Raw genomic sequence first — 17,007 nt, forward strand, 5'->3', positions numbered from 1 at the left:
TGAAATAATGAATGAAATATCAGACCTCTCCTTCTCTCGATCTACATCGCTTTTAAACGAGTATTTACATTTTACGTAAAAAACACCAACACAGATATCGAAAAAAATCCAACAAAAATTCTAAGTGTTGAAGTCGTTGGTCCCTTTGCTCGGTCCCGACGGCGGAATTCTCCCCTTCGGCAGAAACCCAAGAAGCAGAGGCCCATACTCCCTCGAAAGAGCCGCCGGGATATCAAGTTTCAACTCCGGCACGGCGGCGGAAAGAGATTGATCGCGCAACAATCTGGCTGAAGAAGAAGAAGCAGAGATGAAAAGAATCAGAGCAACAAGAAAGAACAATTTTGGGACTTTGAAGAGCTTCGCCATTGATGGATGAAGAGAGAAAAAATAAAAATAAAAATTGGAAAATTGGAAAATGTGAAGTGAATGTGGAGTTGGTTTGATTTATGAAGCGTAATGAAACAAAAAGGAGGCTATTTTTGTTGAAAAGGTCAAATGTTTGATTTTTATTAGTTTATTTATTTAATATTGTACCACACTCCCAAAACACGCGCCATTTTCCACGCTCCTGTGTTGGGGGGTTGAGAACACGTGTCAGACGGAGATTGGCGGGGGTTTGATTTATAATGTATTACCATTATATTTGGTACAAAAAGTCACCAATATTTATTTATTTATTTTCCAAAAGTCTTCTCTTTTTAACTTTTTTTCCTCATTTTCCTGTGACTAAAATTTTATTTGGAGGGTGAGGATTTAAAAGTGAATTTTAAGTGCTTAATCAACCGTTAAAATTATTATAAAAAATGAAATATAATATTATAATTTTTTTTTAAAAGGATGATATTTGAGAAAAAATGTTTAATATTTTTTTTTCATAAATTTAGCTAAGAATTTAAAATAGAGTGAGGAAAAGAAAATAAGTTGGTTGAGGTGGGATGTGAGAGAGACGCGCGAGAGCGTGAAAATTAGAGAGAGTGGAGAAGTTGGTTTGGTTTTGGCATAACAGCACACGTCATGTTGACTGGACAAATAGATGGGCCACAATTTGACCATTTCAGTCCACATGGGATTTTTAGTGCTGCGCTGTGACGGTGCTACGCGTTTTGAGCGTTGTGTAATGCTTTGGCAGCAAGTTAAAAAGGTATATTGCCGAGTCTAAGCCAAGTGGCAGCCACTAATCTGAATTAGCTTTGGGCTGAAAGTTGGGAGCCGGTGGCCCAATATCTGTTAAGGTAAGGCCCAATAAGAACACTAGGCCCAGGTAAGGCCCAATAAGAACACCAGGCCCAAATTTCAGTTACAGAGACGAGAAAAATGGCGGGAACTAAGAAGCGTAGCCTGTGCGATATGGCGGGAAATCTCTCTACCTGCTTCATTCTATTTAGGGCGCTAAGTTAAGATGGTGGACAGGAGAGAGATAGGGATAGAGAGACAGAGAGAGAACGCAGCCATGGTTGGACTACCGTACGATTTCCTTGTTAATCCACTTGGCGCTGTGAGATCCACCTTCGAGAAGGCGATAACATCGGGTTCTAATCCTGCGTCTTTTGATGGCAAGGACTGGGGCGCGCTCGAACCATTTCGCCACTTCCTTTTCGACCAAAATGGTCTATCTAAGGTTCAATTACTCCCAAATTGACTTATATCTGTTCTATGTAAGGAAATTTCTTTAGTTCTTGAGGCGATCGAGTTCTTCTCCGCTGTGTATTTGATGACTAGTTGATTTGCTTTCTTTAATTACACTGATGCTCTTGTTGTGTGGATGTATTTCAATTATCGCTTTTTTTGGTCTTCTGGAATAAATGTTATCGGAGAAATTTAGGTTTTATTTGGCATTGAGTAAGAATTAAGGGTTTAGTTTTATTAGTTTTTGGAATCAGTCGTTTGATGATAGCGTTCTGTAGGTTCCAATTCTTAACGCTTCTAGCGTTAGATGTGTTCAGACCAACACTCTTGTTCGGTTCCGGGGAATGATACAAGATATGCTGGGAAATGAGTTCTATGTTGGCGCTTACAAGGTTATTTTATTTATATTCTACTCACCAATTATTTGTTAAAGATGTTGCTGTTTTCATGTGTGTTAAGACTTTCTCTGGTATTGTGAAGGATGGCACCACTTGGAAAACCACCAAGTATACGGATTCGTTTCAATGTCCAACTGGAGTTTCACCAGATATGCGTATCTGGGAACGCCGTTTGCTATACTGTGTGCCTGTGAGTTCTCAATAGAAATCCGGTTTATAAGCTGTTATTGCAAAGTTTTCTACCTTTAAATTTGAGCATAAGCAAATCAAAATGCTTGATGACTTATTCTTTAGTTCTTTCTGTATCATTTTGTTCAGGTTCCAGGTCAAAATTCTTGGACGGAATCATCAAGTTTAGGAGAGATCAATCACAGTGCTGAGGGGACATCCGAAACCAGACAAAAGCGTTGCAGATTGGATGAAAATGCCGTTGATCATATGGACTTACATGTACTTTTTCCTCTATGACTTGCTCTTGTTTTATTTTAAACCTTAGGCTGTTCATTTCATCCTTACTGCATTTATTAGATTTATTCATGTGCCAGGGATGGGGCTGCATAAAAGTTCTGCCCCTCCCGCCCTAAATTTAATTCTTGGCATTGTCCCTGCTTGGAGCTATATGGAGTTATCGTTCTGATAGATTTCTGACATTTGGCCGGAAAGCTTGAATAGTTATAGGTACTTGGCTCTAAATGGAAAGGTCTCTAGTTGGAGTTTCCATCCTAGTCATTTAGCCTTTGAGAAAGTCTGCATGGTTCCAAACAAGACGAAAACAGAGTTATTCCTTGGAATTTTGATTTCATAGAGAATTTTTCATGGATTTTTGGTATTTAGTAGACTTTAATTCTGTCTCTAACTACAATTTAATGTGTGGATCAGTTACTTTACTTCTCTGTTTTATTATAAAAGGAATAGTACCCGCTGCTTTTCTGACATTCCATTTAAATCACAGGCTCCAAGTGATGAGCTTCAAAATTCTTCCAGTACAAAAAAGCTGGTGAGCATTTTTTTTTTCTAATACTAGTTAATTTTCTATTGCATGGGTGCAATCATGTATATTGGTTCACCTTATGCAGTTGTACCTGTCTCGGTTCATTCTAATTTGACTATTTATTCTGTTTTCGTCTCTTTCTTTCATAGAAAGACGAGCAACTTTCTCTGGGCTTACAGTCCCAGAATATTTCAACTGCGGCTACTTCTAGTCTAAGCACTCTTTGTGCTGAAAGGGATTTTCTTCCTTGTCTAGTTAAGGTAAGTACCCCACCTATCCCGTGTCAGGTTTTCATATAATTATTATCAATTGTGTAGTGGGGTTGGAAGTGTTTCTTAATTTTCAGAATATCTATTTATATTGCAGGTATATGATACAGTGGAGTCTGAGTTGAAGTTGAATGACGTTTTTGAGTTTATTGGAGTTATTACCCTGGGCACAGAGCAAAAAGCTGAAAAGGATGATCATGATGAGTTCTCAGATGGTTTAAGTGAGGACTTATCAGTTCAATTTCCTCCGGACATGGTATTGATGCATTTTGAACGTTTGCCATTTTCTTTTATCTAGTTGACTACCATTGGAAGTGACTGTTAACTAATTCTCATATACGAATTAAAGAGGTATAACACATAATGTTTACTCCTAATAATATAAGGTTCATTAGCGGTTTACTACTAAAATTTACAGCATGTTTTCCAGAATTATATAATGTCGAGTAAGCGGTAGTTGAAACAACTTTTAAGCTATTCTAGATTAATTGATGTAGCATCAATTTCCTATTGTGGTGTAGGTACCACGTCTTCATTGTGTTATTCACAGGAAACTTGCTGTTCATGACTTTCTCCGCACTAGCCATGTGTTAGAGGTACTCTATAACTACAAGTGATGTTTGATTTTATCCTCTTGATTTCTTTTATGCTGTCACCAGCGTTGTTTTTCTCTGCTTTTTCATTGTGTACTGCTTATGTATACAATCTTATATTCTTATCTAACAGCCCACAACCCATCGAATTAAAGAGATACGTGCAACTCTTCTGAATCACCTGACCGTTACTCTTGGCAATGATGGACTTGCAGCCCATTTTTTGTTGTTGCATCTTCTGTCCAAGGTTAGGGTTAATTCCATGGCGATAGTTTTTGGCGTTCTCTTAGCCTTCATAACCGTCATCTAATTCTATCATATATTAGTCGCGGTGCTAATTATTTTATCACCCTGTTTGCATGTGTGGCTTTAAATTTTGATGGACAAATTTCTTGAATAGGTACATGCCAGGGTGGATTCCATGGCAGTGGGCAAACTTTCACTAAACCTCACAGGTTTTAACAGAGAAAGTATGTCCATTTTTGGCAATCAACTCAGGCTTACCGTGAAGAGCCTTCTTCCATTCACGGAATATATACCTCTCACAGTGGAATATCTAAATACTGCCTCACTGGCACCGAAGAAGGATTATGAGATAAACAGGTAACTTAATGGTCAATGACTTTTTCTCTATCACATAAACAATGCTGAGAGTTGTTGGTTAATGCATGCTTCTCTGATTTCATTCAAATTGAAATAATTGGTGTGATATGTTGTCAAATTACAGACTGGTTCCTGGCGTACTTCAACTGGCAGAAGGCACACATTTGATGATTGATGAAACTCAATTAGAAGTAGGTACACTGAGTTCTCTTGGAGTTGAAAATGCAAGGTTACTGAAAAATCTAATGGAGTTGCAAAAGGTATTGTGTTAATGCAACTATTTGTACATACACGTTGATGAAATATTACCGGCTCCTCATCATTGTATTGATTAAATAAGCCTTTTCTCCTCCAGGTCGAATATGATTTCAAATACTACAAAATGGATATGGCAACCGATGTCCAATTGCTAATTTTGTCCGAGGGCAAATCAAACATTTTGCCAGCTGATTTGGTTGTGCCTTTCCAACCTTCATCAGTAGGTTCATCCGCAATTACTGACATAGATGCTTTAGAAGCATGGGGGTGGTACTTATCTAATGTAAGGTCATTGCCACATTCCATTGGGTCAGAAATGCAGCAGGTACATATTAGGTTAACTCGAATCTTGAAAGCGAGCTATGTCAAATTGCCAATTGTCCTCTTGCGCTTGAAAGTAATGTAATGTTGGGATCTACAACGTGACAGGTTGTAGAAAATGACTTGGTGGCAGTAAAGCAGGCAGATAGGAGCTTAGGCAGCCAAGACTTAAGCAGGCAAGCAGTACATGATTACTTGCTAGGTGTTCATTTCTGATTTTGTCATTTCCTCGTATTATTCTTAACCTCTGTAATTTTTGTCAGGTTGCTAACGATAGGACGCCTGGTATCTGCGAGTTATGGAGAAACCTCCCTGTCATTGGAACATTGGCAGATGGTGAAGGAACTAGAAAGGCTGAGAAGGGAGAGGCTCACATGAGGTAATCTTTACAACCCACTTGGCGCTTCATTGTATCCATTCCAGCCGATGGGAGGTTTTGACTTGTTTTATCGTAAATCATATGGTTAGCAATACACCAAACCACATGAAACAATTAGACAGCGTCTAATACTTTGCCAACAAGAGGAGTTAAGCGAATTTCCAACTTCCAAGTAGGAGAAATCCAATTCCCACATCTGTTCAGGATTTAACCTTTTGTCACCAGTAGTAGCCTCGGACACTTGTGTTGGAACTTACCGCACCAAATTCAACAACGGAAAATCCTGCCACTGTCATACTTTAGCGTGTGCTGCCCTAAAACACTTGTAATTGATATTTTTCTTTTTGGGGATTTTATTTATATGACTGACTTTTACCCCTTGCGGTAAATTTAATTGTTAAAACTAATGTAGAAATTTGGGATATTAAAGTAATCTATTTTGTTAACATAGATATGAGAACACAGATATTTGATCAGTGTAGGTGCGAGATTGTACAGAATTGTCCAAAAATATCTTTTAACTTGTGGCATAGTTTGGATTAAATTTCTGTCGCGTGAGATTGATTTGAAAAGACATCTGGCTGAGAGATGAGGCTGTATAGTTAACCCATTGGCTAAGTTGGTTGAGATTTTTATAAATGTAAGGGTGTCTGTGGCAGAGTAGGTAGCTTCGTGGTTACTTCCCTGTGGATTGTGGTGACAATATGCGACGCTTTCAAAAGTCCTTTGACTCGTGTTGTGGACCATGTCTTGTCTTGTCTTGTCCCCAATTGCCTCAAAAGCCATGTCGGTGTGGGTTCGGTTGGCCTTCGGGCACACATGAAAGTGAAGCGAAGAGGCATCACCCCATGCTTTTGGTGGCAATGCCTCATCTTGTTCCTTCCAATCCCCAAAGCCACCACACATTTATCATCTTATTCTTTATTTCCAGTATCATCTTTTTTTTCGATTTAAATACTACTTCGAGCTCTTGTTCATCTTCGTTCATGTACTTTCTGAACTTTCAAATGATATAGAAATGATGATACAATAACTAAATATTTCTAAAAGTACACGGCTCAAAATTGAATGTTACAAATGCAGGTGTATCCCATAATATGTTTTCTTGAAATTTTATTAACATACGAAGATACCTAAGGTCAAAACTGAAGAATGAGGCAACGAGCTGGCATTTTGATTTATTATCAATGAAAGTCAACCTTTTGACTGCAATATGTTGGCGCTGTGCCCGTGCCCTCTCATGTAGCTAAGCTATGCTAGCAATATGAATATGTAAAGTTGAATTAAAGTTAAATGATTTTAATTAAAAAAGTTATTACAACCATGGAATAATACTATATACTAATACTATACTTCGGGGTGTACGGTTTTCCGAAAAGGACCTTCTTCAGCCAGGAGCTGCCCGTTATACCCGCTGACCTCACTCCTGGATTTCAAAAGTCCACATTTTTTCAAACCAGCTGAAGCCCAATCCCATACATGCAGCACCATGTAAGTACCAATTCCACCAATCAAACCATACGCTATGGAATAAGTCAACGGCATCAAAAGCAACGTCATGAAGGCTGGAATTGCCTGCCGCATATCATCCCATTCAATATCTACAACCGCTTTCATCATCAAAACCCCCACCAGTATCAACGGCGGCCCAACCGCCCACGCCGGAATCGAGGCCAACAACGGCGTAAAGAAAAACGCCAGAAAGAAATAAACCGCCACTGTCAAAGCTGTCAGCCCCGTCCTGCCGCCCTCCCTTATCCCCGTCGACGACTCACAGAACACCGTCACCGGCGAAGTTCCCAACAAGGAGCCGACGACAATGGCCGTAGCATCAGACATAAAGGCATAATACTGACCCTCAAAATCTCCATTTTGATCAATAAATCCGGCAAATCGGGCCATTGAATAAAGGGTTCCAGTGGTATCTAAAATATCTACATATAAGAAAGTGACAATGGCCTCCCAAAGGTAAGGCTTCCCCAAATCCTTAAAGCTAAGTGCTCCAGCTGTGCTCTTAACTGTGTGTATGTCCACAACTTTCTTAAAGTAGTTGTACGCCGCCTCCCCTGACGGCGTTTCTGGAAACGCCGTCACACTCGTTTTCCGAATCCACGAAACCGCCGTCACGAATATGATCCCGTAAATCATAGCCCCTTTCACGTTTTTCACCAAGCAATACGCGATTATTACGAATCCCACTATTCCCAGCCACATCGTTGGGCTTTCCATTCGCCCGTTCAAACAGAGGAATTTGTCCGATGCCTTTCCTCCGGCCATTAGACCCACCGTTCCGTTCAGGTAAGTCACCAACGGCGCCACCGACACCCGGGAAGATTCCGGGCAGCCTCCGATTGTCAGTAACGTCGACGGGCTGAAGCCAATTAGACCAATTCCTTGGCTGCCCTGCAATCCGATGAAGGCTAAAAATAGCCCAATTCCGGCAGAGGAACTGATTCGGACCGGCTTTGGGATTAATTTGGCTAATCTTGCACGAAACCCAATTGCGGAAATTAGTAAAAAAATTAGCCCTTCCATTAGAACGGCGGCTAAGGCGCTCCGGTAGGATATATTACCGGAGCCATGAAATCCGACGACGGTGTAAGCGAAATAAGCATTAGTCCCCATTCCTGGCGCTAAAGCGAGAGGAAGGTTCGCAAAAACGCCCATTATAACAGAACCAATGAGCGACGAAACAATCGTCGCTACAATCAAGTCTCTACGGACCCGATCGAGGCAACCGGCGTAGCCGGGATTGACAGGGTCGAACTTGCAGGACTCGTCGGGTTGTATAACCCGGAGATCCAACCCAGTACAGTTAGAGATTGAAATTGAAGGGTCGGAACAGAGAGGGACACAGTCAGATTGGGAACACGTGGCGCCGGAGTCAGCAAGGATAGAGGCGTTGACAGCTAAGATATAGGCCATGGTTAAGAAGGTGGCAGTGCCAGCTCGGAGCTCGGTGGTGAAGTTGGAGTTCCTTTCGGTTAATTTGAACCGCTTTCCGATCCAGGTTTCGGCCACGGCGGAGTTCAGCCGGTTCAGACGTCCGGGTTGCGGCGTCGGTTCGACTTCCATGAATAAGGGAAATTTAGAGATGGGGAAGCTGTATGTACCTACGAACACATAATTGGTTCAGATATAAATAAATTTGAAAAAAGAAGAAGAAGAATAAGGAGATGCAGAGGAACACTAAATTAATATATATATATATATTTAAAAAAGAAAAATAATACGGAAAGTGGTTGAGTGAAGAAACAAATCACCAGTTTTATTATTATTATTTATTTGTTAAAAAAACATTTTTAAAACATTTTAAATTTCGCCTGTGTTGACTTAAATTCAAAACTTCCACTTATTTTATTCTTATTGAGAATATTATAACTTTTAATTGAGGGTAAGAATTTGATTTATTCTCTTTTGAATTCTATATTTACTTTCATCCTAACTACCGTCAGCGACCACCACCCGCCACCATCAGCCGCCAATACCCAATGGTCACCACCATTTGACTGTCAGTGCCCATCGCTGCTACCGCTGACCACCACCACCTTCATTAGCAATCGATCTCTAATTCTAATTGCTAGTTTATTAACCTTTGTTCCTTGTCATAAAGGATGGAGATCAACCACCACTGACCCATAGAACTAACTCTACCAACCACTCTCATTCGAAGTCCTCTCCTTTGATTCAATGTTCTTTGCAAAACCAGCTGCTGGCAGCTTCTTCCAAGAGCCCGTTTCAATGCTTGAACAAGATGACTGTCAGATTTCATATCGGTTGAGAAGGAAAACTAAACATTTCTTATATAGGTGTGGAAATACATTCCTAGTAGACGTATTTTAAAAATCTTGAGGGAAAGCCGAAAGAGGATAATATGTGCTAGTGGTGGGTTTGGGAGGTTACAAATGATATTAGAGCCAGACAACGGGAGATTTGCAGCGATGAGGCGGAGCTCCAAAGGGGTGGACACAAGGAAGTGTGCTTAAGCACACTGGGCCCCAAAGAGAGTGGATTGAGGGGTCCCACATTGATTGGAGAAGGGAACGAGTGTGAACAAGAACGTAGGACTCTAAAGGGGGTGGATTGTAAGATCCCACATCTGTTAGGTAGGAGAACGAAACATTCTTTATAAGTGTGTGGAAACCTCTCCCTAGTAGATACGTTTTAAAAACCTTGAGGAGAAGTCCGAAACAAAGACAATATCTAGTAGTGGGCTTGGACTTGGATTATGAGTATTAACAGAGCATATGGCATACAAAAAGGCTAAATTTTAGGGGGGGAAAACACAATTCCAACATAGATCACCTATCACGCATTATACTCATGGACCAGGAAATTTAAGCATCAACCAATCACTCTACAAAGCCTCAAACCTAAACATTAAACAACCAGTGATGAAGATCGCTGGAACTTATTGAATATCACAAATGTGTTATTACAACAACACATCACTCAGAACCGATACCCACTAATGAATGAATAAATATGTTAGATTGTTCATGATTGTGCCTTTTTCTTGCTCTGTTTCTTCATGGGGAGAGCTATGTGGATGAACCCAAACCTCTTTCTTTCCGTTGGCACATTCTTTGGCTCATCTCTTTCATTCTCTGTTCTTGAACCAAATCTTAGATCCTCTCTTAATGCATGCAGATGGAGCATTTGACTCAACCCAACCTTCTGCTTCTCAGACTGCCTATCCCTTTTGTCTCCAGATAAACCTTGCTTCCTGCTTAGCACATCTCGCATGGAAATGGTCGATCTTAGAACAGGTTTTGAGTCCTTATTTACTACACCATCTGCCCTACTCATGCTGTGCAGTGGAGAGCCTTGAGGGTGGAAATTGTTGAGGCCACTCGGGTAGTAAATGGCAGGCCCCTTATGATGTTCTGGTACCCATCTTCTAAGGCTCTCTTCAGCTACTAATTGCTTGCTATTTGCAAGTTCAACTCTGTTTAGAGCCTCCTCTAAGGCTTTCTTACCAAGATTAAGCTCTTCTTTTGCTTCCTTCAACTTCTTTTCGATGGTTGATTTCGAAGAATTCGCCTCGTCGAATCGATACTCTCCCGGTTTCAAGAAAGATTGCTGTTTGAAGTTAAATGCCACTGTCTCTGGGTCTTGCAAGGAAAACCCAGCTGAACTATCGATGCTACTTAGAGCTTCAACTTCAGCTAGAGCCACTGCCTCTGCTGCTCTTGCAGCTTCCTCCATCTTCCTGGCTGCAACCAACCTCAACTCTGCAGCCCTCAAACTAGCCCTTTTGTGCTCATTTGTGTTCTTGAGTTCTCCACCCTTTGGACTCAACTCAGGAGGTTCCCTCAATGAATTCTCAGACACATCTTTAAATTCAACATCGTTAGTCACTTGGGACTTGACTTGAGTTGGGTTGAGCTCCTCCTCGTCCAATGTCGATCGACCCGAAAACTTCGGCTTTAGCCCGACGTCATCTCGTCTCTTAGCCAGCAAGCTCTTCTCCCTTTTCATTTTCCTATTAAGAGATTCAACAGAAGTTTGAATGACACCCAGATCATTTATAGTCTTCCCAAGGTTCATTTTTGCTTGTTTCAACTCCATTAAGATGATATCAGGTGAAGGGCATGAATCTCCTAACACATGCTCGTGATTGTTAATGAGATCACCAAAACTTTCCTCAATTTCTTTGACATTAGGACTTGAAATCTGTTCCCCTGAATGGAAATTTGGAGCTGGAAAGCATTTCAATGCTTCGGTTCGAAGCTGCCTTTTTAAATCCTCCACCATTCTCTTTGTTGCACCAAGTTCTTCCAATACATCAAGTGTTTCTAATTCTTTAACTATCAGATCCTTCTCCAACTCAGCTGTCTGTTCTTCCATTCTCTTAATATCAAACTCCTCAATCCCCTGCTGCTTTGTTATGATAGTTCATACTGAATTAGAACTCATCATAGAAATAAACATGAACAAGCCATAACACAAGTAGGAAATGCAGCCTGGTAAACTGATTCTTGTAGTTATGTTCAAAAAATGAGACAAAACCAGGAATGGGACATAAGCCCATGTTTCCTCGACAGGTAAACGACAAGAAATCCAGAACGAAAAACGAAAACAGCATTATAAAAACTGTTCTAGAGCTGAAGCTCCAACCCAGAAAGAAAAAAGACAAAAATGTAGAAAAATACATCAGTTACCTTGCAAAAGGGTATCCATGGACCGCTTCCACCGAACCGGGTCACGGCCTCTTTGACTGACCCGAATGGCGGATTAGTGTCAATTACAGCCCTGAAATTCACCCGCCGAATCCCAGGCGCTGGAGTCGAAGCGCCACTTCCGGTGGGTCCGAGCCCAAATGGGTCAGAATCGGAGCCCATTTGGGGTCTGGTTTCAGTTAGTGCCTCGGAAGCCGGGTCCGGTGGTTCCGCCATTGAAGAAGAATGGGTTCTGGTTCAGGTTTCGATTGTGATTCGGGTTATGGGGATTTAAAGAGAATGTTGGGTTGGACTTTTTGGGGACGAGTCCATTGATGTGAAAGCGATCCTCGAAACTATAATGCTTCGTGGAGGATTAATGGAGGCAGAGATGATGATGATGATGATGTTTTGAGGAGACCGATTCCGCAACTCGTTCCGAAAAAGGCTTCACTGAGTTTCAATCCCGAGTTCGCTCAATCGGGTCCACAATAATTCCCCTCTTGAACACTCCGGCTTTTCCTCTCCTTTAGGGAAGTTCCTCTGCTTCTAAATCCACTGATAAAACCAACGTGGGCAATTTTGATTGGGTAAAGGAATCATAGTCAAAGTATTTGGTGGTTTGACCGTTGAAATTTGGACCTGAACGAATTCTGATTGGTAGGTTTAGAGAGTGATGTAGTGGATTAGAGTTGACCGATATTTTGATTCCGAGCGTGGATTGCGGTTAAAAGCGCTAATCAGTGGTTGGCGGTTACAATGGCCCATCGTCTTCAGATTGAATCCCGCCGACATGTCGTCCATAATTATTAATATTACATATTGTTCTTTATTTTCTAAATGCTAATTTGTCAATTATTATCAATTAAAATTAACTGTGATTTTTAATTTGAATATATTTTGAAATGGAAAAAGAATAATTAATATGAAAGTTTCTTTATTAAGCATATATTTTTTTCAATCTTAAACAAAAATAATGCAATTTCTTTTCACTTTATTATTTATTATTTATTGATTTTATATTTTTTTCCCTCTCAATTAGTGCTTTGGTTCTTTTCTTTTCTTCTTTTTGATACTTTTGTATTTTTCAAATTAAAAAAAAGCATAAAGTAAAAGATTTCTTTCAACAAAGAAGTTTCGAGGAGTGTGACAGTCTCTCCTACGTACAAAACTTTATAGCTCGCTTAATAATTAGTTCATTTCGCCATATTTAGCTATACGCCATAGTTTAAACAATAAGTAATAATTATTTTTATAAAACTTATATGTATTTAATTTTTTTTAAAAAGTTTGCTTTTGTAAATTAATTAATTAATTGATTATTCAACATCCATATAAAAAAAATTTTAAATTAGACTATATATAAATATAGATATATGATTATTTGGAAGAAAAGAAAAATAAAGGAAAGAAAAAGGCAATAGGAGAATGATTGCGGACAGTGCACCCCTTTTCCTTTTCCACAACCAACCAATTTCCTTTTTCTTACGACGTCGTATTCATCAACCATGTTTTTGTTGCAACAATTTTAATCCTTAAATCAAAGCTTGATTTATTTATTATTAGTATAGTTTAATTAAAATATTTAAAAATAAAATTAATTAATAAAAGCTATTTGGGCCGACATTTTCACGAGCCCAATTCGTCTTAACATTTTCATTTAGCCCATCATGTTTATAGCCCAACAATATGATGTATAGTCATTGGTACAACCAAATGTTTTTTTTTTTTTAATAATTAAAAAATAAATGTGACAGACTATATTAAAAAATAAATTACTCTCTAAAAATAAATGCCCTTTGACATCTTCATCGACCTTGGGTCTTGATAGTCAACGATCGTCTTCAATTCAATCTCACGAGTCGACATAGAGGCTCTTGTTTGTTTAAACATGTGGGTTTGAAGNAAAAAAAAAATCATTAAAGATGGAAATATAATTACAAACAGCTATTAAGAATGGTTTTCGAACTATTTTTAATATGATGAAATTATTTTTGTCGTTCCAAAAGCATATGACCTTAAATTGTACTGAACATTCATTCACCAACCTTATATGATGTTGTTCAGTTTTTTCGTAAAACTCCGAAAAATTTAATAGTATGTATCACACGAGGTTTTAATTGGAGCATTTCGTCCTGCCTTGGATTCAATAATTGTTACACTAATGTTTCTATCTACCTATGGACCCACCAATATTCTATCTCCCTCCCTCCTTTTTAAGCCCTATCCATCTTTCATCTCTACGTATATTTAAAAAGGCTAATTTTGACACATTTATATAATTTTTTACGTTTATCCTAAGATCTATAGATTACGAACAACATGTGAACTCAAATCATGTGATATTAAAACTTGTTCTCTTGTCATTTTCAACCGAAACAATCATCTATAGTGACATGTCATTAACAAGGAAGGACACGTCTCATCCTTCATGCCCCTTGTTTTTTTCTAAGATATTTAATAAATTAGTTATACGTCTCATCTATTTTTTAAAATTAATTTTTTTTTTGGGATAAATTAATAAAAATTTAAAATTTTCACACTATCTAAAAGGATCATATAATAAAAAAATATTTTATTTAATTTTCTTCACTTATATCAAATCAAACTATATAAAATATATCAATCACGAAATTAAATAATTTCAATATCTAGCAAATTAACAATCGCCACACAGACATGATATTTTGAGGGTTTTAATGATCTCTCAATGTCTCTCCAACCATCTTTCTTTTTTTTTAAAAAAAAAATCACATTAAAGTAGCAAGCTTTCTGGCACGAATCATATGGACCACGACCATCTCTCATTTATTACACCATCTTCACCCTCCTAAACCCACCTTTCTGGTTAAATTACAAGTTTAGTAGGTAAAAGAATTTCTATTTAATCTCTAAATTAATATTTTTAAAAATTTTAAATTATTAATTTTATATTTAATAAAAGGTTGATGAAATAATAATATTTTCCCTCTTCCTCTCAACTGTCTTTTAACATCATGCCCTCATTAATTTGTTGATTTGCAAAAGGGCCCATCTTCTCTCCCCATATTAAATTGGTACCCACGTATTGAACCAATAAACTCTAACTAATTATGACCCTTTTAATTAATTTACAACCAAATCACTAAATGGGGTTTGGTTAATTCTAATTATTTAATGATTACCATGTTAATTGCATTGATTCAAGCAATAAAGACAAATTCCTGATATCAATATTTATGTCTGTCAACTTCAATTTATTGCACCTTGTTGAGCTACACACAGCCTTAGCATTTAGACCCCAAAATCAAATGCCTTTCCCTTCGTATATATCAATCCAATTCAGCTGCTTTGGATCTTGAAATTCACCTCTCAGATCTGTTCAAACAAACCCTCAGAGATCTCGACATGGAAGCTGGAAACTACCACCAAATCTCTCTCAAGGAGGCTAACTCCGCCGCCAACTCCTCTTTTAGAGTCTATTACGGCGGCGCCACCGGTGCCATTCCGTTCAGATGGGAGTCACGCCCAGGCACTCCTAAGCATACTTATTCAGACACCTCTATCCCTCCTCTTACTCCTCCACCTTCTTACTATTCCTCTTCGCATTCTACTTCTAAAGCCTCTCCCAAGCCGACACGTTTCACTTCAATTTTTAGGAAATCTCGAACCGCCTCGTCTTTCTCCTTCTCCTCGTCCTCCTCTTCCTCGTCATGGTCTTCCTCTCGCTCGTCGCCGTCTGCTTTTGTTAGACCTAAATTCTTCAAACATCGTCGTTGCTTCTCGAATTCTCCAAGCTTGCCATTCGAGTGTAGCTTCGACGACAACGAGGGCGACGAGGCGGTGGGGAGCCCCGATTCTCCTACGTCGACTTTGTGCTTTGGTGGTGGTTCTTCTTCACGTAGAGCTTCATTATTCCGAGGTTGTTACCAGTTAGTGAGTGTGAAGAAGGCCTTGTTGTCCATTGTCGGACATGGATCTGCAAGCCGAGGTACTCATTAATAATTTGTTGAAATGTGCATGAAAATCAGTGAATTCCCATAAGCCGTTTGTTCTGTTTTGTCACTTTGTTGAGTATTTTGTTAGTGTATGTGTGTGTTTGGAGTGAAAAATGTTGTAATTTTATGGAACATATGGAACACAAATGTTGTTGAATTGGCATAGCTCATGTCAAGCTTCAACAAGATCAAATCTTTTTTAGCTCTCATGGTTACTTCTTCCATTAATATTCATTTATTTTGGTGTACTCTTTCAATCTTTCACCAAGCCATTTAATGACTGAAATACAATTCTTTTAAAAACCCTAAACCCTAAAAAAAATTTAATTTTTTTATATTCAAAATCATTTCGTAACATGTTTTTAACGAAACCCTTTTGATCTCAAACTTGTCGAGATGAAGTTGAATCTATAAATGAGAATATGAACCGAAAGGACAAGGTAGAGTAAGGAAGCTGCCGTGTGGTTGGAGGAAGCTGGGAAATTAATGTTACAACATTACTGATTGTCTAAAGAGGGTAGTGTCCAAAATACATCCTTTTTCACACGTTAAAACCAGTCTACTTTGAAATAACTGCCAATTTAAGTTATTTTTGGTTGCCCTTCACTGGCTAGAGATTTGTTCTCCTTCCCAACCAACGTGGGACATCACAGGTAAAGTGTTAAAAGTCTCCGTTTAGTAGATGCGTTTTAAAACCATGAGATTGATGGTGATATGTAATGGGTAAAAACGAAAGATTCCTTATCCACGAGGACACTGGACCTAAGGGGATGAATCGTGAGATCCTACTGTTAGAAAGGAAAACGAAATCTTCCTTATTAGTGAGGACGCTAGCTCTAAGGGAGATGGATTGTTGTAGAGGAGAACGAAATATTGATTATATAGGTGTGGAAACCTCTGTGTGAGGCTAACGACAATGCATAACGGACTAAAACAGATGATAAATGTTATTTATTATTACAATAAATAACTCAGCTTTCTTTATGCATTAATGGGAGACGGGAAGTGATGAGTACACAGTGGAAAGTTAAGAGTGTTTGAACTGTCCAATCCAAAGTCATCTAATGACATTTTCCCAGAACTTGCGCCAACTCAAACCATCAAATTAATAACTATGTCTTCCAATTAATAACTATGTCTTCCACGTGGATATCAAACTGCTCTGGATTCTGTTTTCCAACACAAAATTCAACATAAATATTTAAGATTTGACCAAAAATTAAAAGTTTATACAAAGACCTTGGAGTCCAAATGACGGTGCCTCATTTCTTAATTAATTATATTATCTTCATTCAAATATTCCTATTTCTATTATTAAAAATATTTAAAATAAGTCTAATTCACAATAATAGTATTCTTTCGAGCGAGACATTAATTTAGTGACACGTAATCAAAATAAGGAACTTTAGAATATGGCCCAAAAGTAGTCTC

General features: G+C 38.7%; 4 protein-coding genes across 5 annotated transcripts; 2 read left to right on the forward strand and 2 right to left on the reverse strand.

Annotated features, from left to right (window-relative positions):
* The first annotated feature begins 1,385 nt into the window (after positions 1–1,385).
* LOC111809405 (mini-chromosome maintenance complex-binding protein-like) lies at positions 1,386–5,938 on the forward strand. The gene is made up of 15 exons (XM_023695856.1): positions 1,386–1,618; positions 1,905–2,018; positions 2,107–2,214; positions 2,343–2,474; positions 2,977–3,021; positions 3,165–3,275; positions 3,382–3,540; positions 3,806–3,880; positions 4,011–4,124; positions 4,278–4,480; positions 4,605–4,740; positions 4,836–5,063; positions 5,168–5,235; positions 5,323–5,438; positions 5,528–5,938. The coding sequence occupies exons 1-14, from the start codon at positions 1,400–1,402 to the stop codon at positions 5,435–5,437; spliced, it is 1,827 nt and encodes a 608-aa protein (XP_023551624.1). The 5' UTR covers positions 1,386–1,399; the 3' UTR covers position 5,438; positions 5,528–5,938.
* A 653-nt stretch (positions 5,939–6,591) lies between these two features.
* LOC111808216 (adenine/guanine permease AZG1-like) lies at positions 6,592–8,600 on the reverse strand. The gene has a single exon (XM_023694062.1). It carries the CDS (start codon positions 8,511–8,513, stop codon positions 6,786–6,788), a length of 1,728 nt encoding a protein of 575 aa, XP_023549830.1. The 5' UTR covers positions 8,514–8,600; the 3' UTR covers positions 6,592–6,785.
* Positions 8,601–9,735: 1,135 nt separating this feature from the next.
* Positions 9,736–12,067, reverse strand: LOC111809436 (WEB family protein At2g40480-like). Of its 2 annotated transcripts, none has more exons than XM_023695899.1 (2): positions 11,603–12,067; positions 9,736–11,315 (listed from the first exon to the last, which is right to left on the reverse strand). In XM_023695899.1, exons 1-2 carry the CDS (start codon positions 11,834–11,836, stop codon positions 9,936–9,938), a joined length of 1,614 nt encoding a protein of 537 aa, XP_023551667.1. In that variant the 5' UTR covers positions 11,837–12,067; the 3' UTR covers positions 9,736–9,935. The 2 variants fall into 2 exon arrangements, with proteins under 2 accessions (XP_023551667.1, XP_023551666.1); XM_023695898.1 differs by having other exon boundaries at positions 9,736–11,318; positions 11,603–12,062.
* A 2,789-nt stretch (positions 12,068–14,856) lies between these two features.
* On the forward strand, positions 14,857–15,800 carry LOC111809043 (putative protein TPRXL). The gene has a single exon (XM_023695367.1). It carries the CDS (start codon positions 14,987–14,989, stop codon positions 15,578–15,580), a length of 594 nt encoding a protein of 197 aa, XP_023551135.1. The 5' UTR covers positions 14,857–14,986; the 3' UTR covers positions 15,581–15,800.
* Positions 15,801–17,007: the final 1,207 nt, after the last annotated feature.

Source organism: Cucurbita pepo, chromosome LG13 (assembly GCF_002806865.2).
Source record: "Cucurbita pepo subsp. pepo cultivar mu-cu-16 chromosome LG13, ASM280686v2, whole genome shotgun sequence".
Taxonomy (NCBI): Eukaryota; Viridiplantae; Streptophyta; class Magnoliopsida; order Cucurbitales; family Cucurbitaceae; genus Cucurbita; species Cucurbita pepo.

Coding starts and splice junctions, on each gene's coding strand:
- LOC111809043 (XM_023695367.1), top strand. CDS start 14,987: ATGGAAGCTGGAAACTACCACCAAATCTCTCTCAAGGAGGCTAACTCC.
- LOC111809436 (XM_023695898.1), bottom strand. CDS start 11,836: ATGGCGGAACCACCGGACCCGGCTTCCGAGGCACTAACTGAAACCAGA. Junction 11,319..11,602: donor CATGGATACCCTTTTGCAAG/GTAACTGATGTA, acceptor ATAACAAAGCAG/CAGGGGATTGAGGAGTTTGA.
- LOC111808216 (XM_023694062.1), bottom strand. CDS start 8,513: ATGGAAGTCGAACCGACGCCGCAACCCGGACGTCTGAACCGGCTGAAC.
- LOC111809405 (XM_023695856.1), top strand. CDS start 1,400: ATGGTGGACAGGAGAGAGATAGGGATAGAGAGACAGAGAGAGAACGCA. Junction 1,619..1,904: donor ACCAAAATGGTCTATCTAAG/GTTCAATTACTC, acceptor AGCGTTCTGTAG/GTTCCAATTCTTAACGCTTC. Junction 2,019..2,106: donor TCTATGTTGGCGCTTACAAG/GTTATTTTATTT, acceptor GGTATTGTGAAG/GATGGCACCACTTGGAAAAC.